The sequence below is a fragment of the Nicotiana tabacum genome, chromosome 8 (genome assembly GCF_000715075.1).
Source record: "Nicotiana tabacum cultivar K326 chromosome 8, ASM71507v2, whole genome shotgun sequence".
In the NCBI taxonomy this organism is placed as follows: domain Eukaryota; kingdom Viridiplantae; phylum Streptophyta; class Magnoliopsida; order Solanales; family Solanaceae; genus Nicotiana; species Nicotiana tabacum.
The window spans coordinates 43,420,292-43,429,694 of record NC_134087.1 but is presented as its reverse complement, the minus strand read 5'-3'; the positions used below and the strand labels follow the sequence as shown (position 1 = coordinate 43,429,694).

General features: G+C 34.4%; 1 protein-coding gene across 3 annotated transcripts; it reads left to right on the top strand.

Moving 5' to 3' along the window:
- Nucleotides 1-2,239: 2,239 nt before the first annotated feature.
- LOC107800056 (DEAD-box ATP-dependent RNA helicase 15) lies at nt 2,240-8,536 on the top strand. Of its 3 annotated transcripts, none has more exons than XM_016623195.2 (12): nt 2,240-2,374; nt 2,526-2,656; nt 3,156-3,256; nt 5,474-5,646; nt 5,748-5,979; nt 6,078-6,196; nt 6,783-6,839; nt 6,924-7,108; nt 7,636-7,780; nt 7,874-7,957; nt 8,044-8,107; nt 8,190-8,536. In XM_016623195.2, the coding sequence occupies exons 2-12, from the start codon at nt 2,541-2,543 to the stop codon at nt 8,198-8,200; spliced, it is 1,287 nt and encodes a 428-aa protein (XP_016478681.1). In that variant the 5' UTR covers nt 2,240-2,374; nt 2,526-2,540; the 3' UTR covers nt 8,201-8,536. The 3 variants fall into 3 exon arrangements, with proteins under 3 accessions (XP_016478681.1, XP_016478682.1, XP_075075318.1); XM_016623196.2 differs by having other exon boundaries at nt 2,260-2,374; nt 2,503-2,656; XM_075219217.1 differs by having other exon boundaries at nt 2,272-2,374; nt 5,367-5,646.
- Nucleotides 8,537-9,403: the final 867 nt, after the last annotated feature.

The window sequence follows — 9,403 nt, the reverse complement described above, 5'->3', positions numbered from 1 at the left end:
TAGCAATTGCAATTTGAAGGACATCTAAGTATATCACGTGGAATGGTAATTGATGCATCATTACATTTTGGCTGAAGTTTTGATTGATCAAATAAAATTTCAATCTACAAATTTAATTTTACGTGAAAAAGAAACGATAGTCAATTAATTTTAATTTTTTATAATTTATTTTTACTAATTTTGAATTTGGATTATTTTGTTTACAAGGCTGTTGTTAAGTTATTTTTTAATTTGTATTTTTTTCAGCAATTGCAATTTGCAAGACATCTTAGTATATCACGAGGAATGGTAATTAATGCATTATTACATTTTGGTTGAAGTTTTGATTGATCAAAATAAAATTTCCAACTACAAATTTAATTTTACGTTGAAAAAAACGATAGTCAATTTTTTTTGTAATTTATTTTTACTAATTTTCTTTACACCTAAACTATATAAAAGGATTTAAAAACAAAATAAGTTTCTTTAACTATTTCCTCCTTTTTCTTTTTTCGTTTCCCTTCTCTTATTTCGTTTATTTTTCAAATAGTTGGTGGAAATTTTGTCTTAGTAAAATAAATTTTTGAGTAAGCCGTAGTATAGGATAAACTTTTTGAAGAATTCTATGCTATGAATTCTGGTCAATTTTGTAGTGCCTTGTGGAGAGAAGTTTCTCTTTCTTTTTGGGTATAGCTGGTACATGAAGAATTTAAAGTACGTTATTATCATGCATTTTTTTTTTACCTCTTATACCTTATTCATGGTCATAATTAATAGTGTAATTTTGTAAATATCTATTGCTTATATGCTTATATAACAAAAAAATATTGTTGTGACTGTATTCAAAGATTGCGCCAATATTTTGTATTTATGAATCCTAATTCAAAATTATTTTTACTTACTGTGGTTTAAAATGAAAATAAAAGAGTTACTTGGGAAAATTGATGGGAGCAAAATGTCTATATACGAATAGTGTTAAAATGGAAAGCGACTTTTCAGATTTACGAAAAATTAGCCCGAGGAAAATGAAGAATAAATACTAAATGCACACCAAATATCATTCACTTAAACGCTTATAAAAATATGAAAAACGAACGTGTTATTGGAAAAATGTAACCAAATATATGTATTATTATAGGAAAAAAATATAATATAAGGATTCTAAAGTTTCCTGAAAACATTTAACCGAGTTATAAAATTAGTAGAAAATATTTTACTTTGAAATTTATCTTCTCCTAGAACGAGAAGAAACTAAAATAAACTATTAATAGAAAAATAAAATTGAAATCTAACTTTTTTGTACCAATAGAAAAATAGCTATATCTTTCTTAATTTTGTAAGTATTCAATCGTTTATTTTTTTTTAATTATTTTCACTGCTATGTGTTTGTTGTTTAATTTTTTTTTATTTTCATTACTATGTGTATTAAGACTTCCAGAGAGTGTCATCAAGTCTCTTCTAAACACACTTGGTAATATTTTAAAAGAATGAATGGTCATAATAATGTAGGACGAGTTAATTAAAAAAATTGAATGTAGACAACAGACTATATGTCAATGTTTACTTGCCTACATAATTATTAGTATGTCATTAATAGACAATTGACATTATTTGTATCGATGAGGCTAATATTTCTCATAGTTCTTCGTCTACCTCGATCCAATTAACAAAAAAATATCTCATAAATCCATTAACTTTTTTAACAAAATAACCGCGCGAAGCGCAATAAGTTCTCTAGTCTTTAGAATAAGTTTAGGGATGTTTCTGTTCATCGTGTAGCACAAGGATGTTGTTAATAGCCTGTTTGGCCAAGCTTCTTTTTGGCCAAAAGTGTTTTTCTTGGGCCAAAAGCACTTTTGGCAAAAATTGTGGTGTTTGGCCAAGGTTTTGGAAGAAAAAAGTGTTTTTGAGGAGAATCAGAAGCAGTTTTGGAAAAACAGAAAAAAGTAGTTTCTCTCCAAAAACACTTTTGAGAAAAATACACTTAGAAACAGATTTTAAAGCTTGGCCAAACACTAATTGCTGCTCAGAAGTACTTTTCAAACTAATTAGCTAAACACAAACTGTTTATCACCAAAAGTACTTTTGAAAAAAAATATTTATAAAAATAAGCTGATTTTTGCAGGTTGGCCAATCGGGCTATAAATTTGGTGGATTGTTGAGGGATGTTTTCGGCCAAAAACTACTACACTGCCGACTTATACAAACCCGTATTTTTGAAATAACACAAGGACAAAATGGTAAAAATAGCCATTATGCCCTCGTTATTAACCCGTCCCCTCTAATTCAAACCCTCTCTCACACTCGTTTTGCTCTAACATTTTTCTCTGCAGACGCTACAAACCCTAACCCTATTTCGCCGCAAGAACTCAGCTTTTCCGATAGGCTCCAGCTGGTAAGCAGTTCCCTGTGAAAGTTTTATCTTATTTTCTCCGTTTTGTGCAATATAGTTTGGAAATTCACTATTATTGATTTACTGAGCTGAATAGTTTTGTTAGATTTTGAAATAATTTGTTTTACAAGATCTATGATCTACTTACATGTAGAGTTAAGTAGCAAAAATGGGAGAGAACAAGGAGAACGATGCTTACGAGGAAGAGCTTCTCGACTACGAAGAAGATGATGAGAAGGCCCCCGATTCCGTCAACGGAAAAGTTAACGGCGAGTCCGCCAAGAAGTGAGCTTTATACTTCATTCTCTATGTTCTGTCACTTTTTTCTTATGTCTGTTTGAACATGCGAACTTACTATGTGTGTGTGTAAAGTAAGTTGTGCGCCTCAGCCCATGCCTCTTTGTGGAGTTCTTTTTCATATTTTTACTATGTAATCCTGTACCCGTATGCATGAGATAATCAATTCAATTGTTGCGGTCCATCCCTATTATGGATTGAAAGTGAGAATTTTTTTTCTCTATGTGCTTTAAAGTTAGTAAGTGAGATATAAATATGTATTTCTTATTTTTTTTTTAATATAGTTTGAGTTTGGAAGACGGGTGCCCTCTCTTATGTAGCCATGTCTATATAGTGAGACGTGAGAATTTTTTAAATATGTCTGCATGTTCATTTGATAAATGATTTAGTTTGCGACGATGTCTGGTTAATACTCCTCATCTTACGCCTAAGATTTTTTATTCTCGCATTAAGTCTGAAATGTTTTTGTCATGCTTTGTCAATATAGGGGTTATGTTGGAATTCACAGCTCTGGATTCAGAGACTTCCTTTTAAAGCCAGAGCTACTGAGGGCTATTGTGGATTCAGGGTTTGAGCATCCCTCTGAAGGCAAGTCATCTCTTATCTCTGCATTTGATTCTGCAATTTGCTGTTTTATGGGGTGTTTTATTTCCTTTTTTTGGGGATATTTTAATTACCAATAAGAAATATAAAATTTGTTGTTCTATCGGGTGTTATGTTTGCCATCATCTTGTTTAATGAATGATGTTCAAACATTTAATAAAGATTTTTGAGCTGTCTGAAGGCAATCTTCATTTTATTATGCTGTTTTATGGGTGTCAAATGGAAGTATTGAACTTTATTTGCTGTGTTTCAGTACGGATTGATAAAATATTTCATGATCCAACTTACAAATTGCGTAGGTCATGATGGGTGAGTCAATTTGGGCTAAACAACCAGTTATAGCACAAGCCACCCCAAGTGAAACTATTAGTTTGTTTTGTTTTTCTGATAATTTGTGTAATTAGCAAACGGAAAAGCTCTATTCTTTATGGTGTAGAGAAGAAAATACATATCCAATTCAATCAAAAAATGGCTTAATAAAGGGAAACTTGGTGAAATTGAATAGAGAGTAAATCACACCTAAAAATCCAGAACAAACTTAAAATTTTTATTTTGATGTCCTAGGACCTTCCCCAAGAACCCACTATTAGTTTGTTTTGTTTTTCTGGTAATTTGTGTAATTAGCAAACGGAAGAAGCTCTATTCTTTATAGTGTAGAGAAGAAAATACATATCCAATTCAATCAAAAAATGGCTTAATAAAGGGAAAGTTGGTGAAATTGAATAGAGAGTAAATTACACCTAAAAATCCAGAACAAACTTAATTTTTTATTTGATGTCCTAGGACCTTCCCCAAGAACCAACTGCAGCCTTTGGAACTCGGCGATAATGGGTCTGTCCCTAATACTATTCTCCAGTTAAATATCAAGCTTAGTTTGTATGGCACATGGCTCAAACCTGTGACCTAAGTCACAAGTCCTTCAACCTTTGCCACTTGAACTAAGCCCTGGGGATCCTAAAAAACTTATGCTATTTATAGAGAAGAGAGAGTGTGAAGTTATAGAGTGATATGTACCCATCAAAAAAAGTTTTTCTATCTTTTTCTTGATGAAGTAAGAAGATTCATTAGAGAGGCATCAGGTAGAAATATGCTTCTTTAAAGAGAGAGAAAGTTGGTGAGCAAAATTGAAAGAGAATAATTTCCAAGAGAAAGTGTGAAAATATATGTAGTGACATAAACCAACCAAGCCAAGCCAAAGAAGTTTTCTTTTTAAGGAGAGTGTAAAGGGGGGTATTCATAAAGAACTAACCAAAAAGATATTTCTGTATTTTGCGGCCAAATTTGGGTTTTGTCTGACTTGTGGCCCATCATTGAATATATCCCTATCCAAACACGTCCAAGTTTGGATGGGTTAAACGAGTTACATTTTCATTGACCAAGTTTGACAACTCTTTGAATCCATTTTGATCTCTGCAGTCTGGTTTCTTCACTCTGTAATTAAACATGAAACAGAGAAAATGTATCATCATATCAACTGTTTTAAGGTCTTCTAGTCCCAAAAACCCTAAAAGGGATACATCTGTATTTCAAAGTATAAATGTTTTCATCTTTGTTTTCAAAACATCTTTGGTTCCTCTCATTCCAAATCACCCTCCTGACACAAGCAGGAATAGTCTCCCATATCTTCCTCTTCCCCTTCCCAGTGCCCTGCTGTGTATTTATGATATTGGTGTAATGCGGAATAAATTTTTGGATTCATATCGCCAATCGGAATTAGTTTCTGTTGTTTGATTGATTGAATCCTTAAAAAAGTCCATCTTCTCCAATAATTTGAATTTATTATCCGGTTTACCTTCAAGTTTATGCACTAGTTGTAGGTGAACAGTTCTATGGGTCAAAAACCTTTCTTTGAGTTTTGTAATCATAAGCTCATGGTGTTATATATAGCATCTGGATGTGAAACAAATTGTACTTTAGTGTTCTGGATTGTGGTCAAGGTGTTTCTTTTAGGGTTATATTTTTGTATTTTTTGCAATGTATGCTGATTCAAGCTCCCCTTTCTCTCTTTGATTATTCATTCATTGTCTTGGGCAAAACCTCACCCTGTTTGCTTACTGTGTAGTTCTTGACAATCTATTTCTCTATCTATTTTCAGGTAAATTATTACTATCACTACTATTTTGGAGAAGTGTACAGTGGTAAACTTTTTTAAACTGAAACTGAGGCCTTCTTGGCTCCACTCTATTTGGTTCTCTTCATCAGTGCAACATGAGTGTATTCCACAAGCTATTCTGGGTATGGATGTTATTTGTCAAGCCAAATCTGGAATGGGCAAAACGGCTGTTTTTGTTCTTTCGACTCTGCAACAGATTGAACCTGTTGCTGGTCAGGTTGCTGCCTTGGTTCTATGTCATACAAGGGAATTAGCTTATCAGGTATGTGATGAAATCTGCAGTTCTGTTTCAAAATCAACTTTCGTTTATTTCCATTTATTTAAGTAACCCTCTTTCGTGTGGGACTCGTTGGCTGTCTGCAGATCTGTCATGAATTCGAAAGGTTTAGTACATATTTGCCCGATATCAAGGTTGCTGTTTTCTATGGTGGTGTGAACATCAAACTTCACAAGGAGCTTCTGAAGAATGAATGCCCTCACATTGTTGTTGGAACTCCTGGGAGAGTACTTTCATTGGCTAGAGATAAGGACCTATCTCTAAGGAATGTGAGGCATTTTGTTCTGGATGAATGCGATAAGATGCTTGAATCACTTGGTATGTCTTGGCTTACTATTCTGCTTTCATGAAACTAGTTGCCCATTTCTACGATATTCTCTTTTTGTATTGATACGATACATGTACTTTGTTTGCAGACATGAGGAGAGATGTGCAGGAAATTTTCAAGATGACTCCCCATGACAAGCAAGTAATGATGTTTTCAGCAACACTCAGCAAGGAGATCCGCCCAGTTTGCAAAAAATTTATGCAAGATGTAATGTCCTCTGCCAGCTCTACTTGAAATTCTAAGTTTTCTGTTTTCCGTAATTTCAGATTTCTCCAGGCACTTGGTAGTGAATTTATTTGGTCAAAGCCAGAGGGACGTGTACAAAGAAAATGGGTTGCACTGAGCTTGTAGTTCCTTTGTCTTCTTCCAATTGTGCTTGTATCAGAAGTTCCTAGATAATTTTTTAAAAAGCCTGGAGTGTTGGGGGAAGGTATTGAGTACAAAGAAAATGGGTTGCACTGAGCTTGTAGTTCCTTTGTCTTCTTCCAATTGTGCTTGTATCAGAAGTTCCTAGATAATTTTTAAAAAAGCCTGGAGTGTTGGGGGAAGGTATTGAGTAGAATGGGATAATCTGGGTGGAATCGGTGCTTGCACTGTTGCTGGAAAGATTCTTGTTAGTGCAGTTGTAAAACATACTGAGCAACAATGAGACATAGTTCTGATTTTACATCTCCAAGGAGAAAGTGCACAGATGGACTTCCAATTCATCTTCATCCATCATTTGTTTCATTCTGGATGTCATTAGCTTCACGAAGCTCCTAACATGCTTTACTATGACATTTGTTCCTTTCAGCCTATGGAAATTTATGTTGACGATGAGGCCAAGTTGACCCTTCATGGACTTGTACAGGTACATCTTGGGTGCATGCATATGATGCCATGTATTTCTTTACGTCAGAGTTAGCTTTCTTATCTTGTTTCTATTCGATAACAGCACTACATTAAATTGAGCGAAACCGAGAAAAACCGGAAACTAAATGATCTGCTGGACGCCTTGGACTTCAACCAAGTTGTTATATTTGTCAAGAGTGTAAATCGGGCAGCACAGCTGGATAAATTACTAGTGGAGTGTAATTTTCCATCTATCTGCATCCACTCTGGCATGACGCAGGAAGAAAGGTTTGTTACTGTTGTTGAAAGGCGCTTCTTCTTTTGTACTTGTTTATTCTAGTAAACATTAAATATGGAACAGTATACATTTTTTGTTTTATAAATTTGCGCATAGTGCAATAAAGTAGTGGTAGAGTCTTTTTAGCACTAGCGTGCTGCAAGTTTATCATTTATTAAATATTGCGTTACTTGTAAAAACGTAAAAATAAAGTAGTGGTAGCAACTTGTCACCCAAGAAAGGGGGTAACAATAGCCAGATAATCAGTTAGAATGTCTTTCTAACATCTTTTTATGGTTTAGACGATGAGATAGGATTTTTTTTGTTGTATCTGCTATTTTGACTTCTTCGTTTTCGTCCTGTTGACATAGTTAAAGCTTGCAGGCATCTTCTCTCTAATTTCCTGACGACTTTATTGCATGTCAGTTGTTTGGAATAAGAAGGGTGTGAAATTTATAAGATGCTATTCTTGATGTTTTGTTAAACTCTTTGTAATTGTGACTGCGGTTCTTTGACATTTCTGCGTTTGGATGGATAGATTGACTCGCTACAAGGGTTTCAAGGAGGGTCACAAGAGAATTCTTGTCGCAACTGATCTGGTTGGTAGGGGCATTGACATCGAAAGGGTCAACATTGTTATTAACTATGACATGCCAGATTCTGCAGACACTTATCTTCACAGAGTAGGTCCTACTTTCTTTGGAGTCGCACTTTCAACTTTTGACATCTACTTATGCTTGTAGTGTTAATTCTTTTATGTTTGAAAACATTGATAGGTGGGTCGAGCTGGTAGGTTTGGAACTAAAGGCCTTGCCATCACATTTGTGTCATCTGCATCAGATTCTGATGTTCTAAATCAGGTTTGGAGACTGTTGAATATTTTATCTTGTTATATGATATCTTTTTGTCCATATGATTCTGAGTTGCTTGTGCTTCACCATTGTAGGTTCAAGAAAGGTTTGAAGTAGACATAAAAGAGCTTCCTGAGCAGATTGATACTTCTACATACAGTATGCCCTTCTTCTCTTGGTGTTTGATTTATTGCTTTCTTTAAGTTTTCTTGGTGTTTATGTACTTTTTTGGTGTATGCAGTGCCATCTTAGCGATCTCGAGAGCTTCCAGCAATATCAAGTCATTTCGGCTAAAAGATGGGGGGAACTGACAGGTGTTTTGCTATTGTTGTTAATTTGAAGAATTGGTGGCCTCCTACTATATGCTCTTGCACTGCTGAGCTGCTGTACCCTTGTTGAACTACTCTTTTCTCCTCAGTTAAGAGGAGCACTACAATGTCTCTGTTTTTATTTTTTTAAGCGCTATAACTTATTCCCAATGAATTTTATTATGCTTAGTTGCTGAATCATATTAATGTTAGCTGGTACTTTAACATGCATAATATTTGGTTAATTCGAGTTTCTGGAGCTATTTTCCTGATGGTTCTACACTGCTGGGATCATGTTGTGAAGACCTGGTGGAAGTCTGTTATAATCCTGTGCAATTGCAGAAATTGTGGTGATACGATGGGGAATTTTGTTACTATCTTTAAGGGGTTAGGAGTTGGAGGTACTCAATTTGGCATGATGAATTATTTCCATGGATAGCACTCGTGATAAGTGATAAGATGTATAAGCATATACAAATTAAATAATTAAACAGCAGATAAAGAAAGAGCTGTTTACAACACTCTATAGTAAAACAAAACATAATTCTAGCGAAAAATACAAAAGCAATTTGGGCAATGAGTCGACAAGTCAAGGTTAGAGCTACGAGACCATATCTTATCTTTGGATGGAAATTAAAGTCCCTACTTAGTGGAAGTCAAAAACCTGTACCTACATGATGCAGGATGAACTGATGATTCAATCCGATACCACGATGAAATTATATTTCAGATTACATTGCTCATAACTAGAATTAAACTCAAAATACATTAACGTTGACTCCTAAGGATTATTCTCTCATTCCAGATTCATCTTTAAATCCCAGAAAGAAAAAAGAAATCCCACACAAGAACAGGGAAACAATCAAAACTATGACTCTGCCAATTTCCATTAAACCATACACCACTATTATCCACATCACCACCTAGACTAAGACTTCTACATAAAATCTAAATTCTTCACTTTTTCTCATCCCCTCAAAAACACAGTCCAAACTCTGTATAACTCCCACCACTCTCCTCTATTTGAATGTTGTCTTCACTGTATTAAATTTATTTAATGGACTCGTTCCATCTCGACCAACCCCTTTTCAATATTCTTCTCCCGTTTTTGTTTATAATAAAAGGTATAAACTGATTTTCCTCTTTG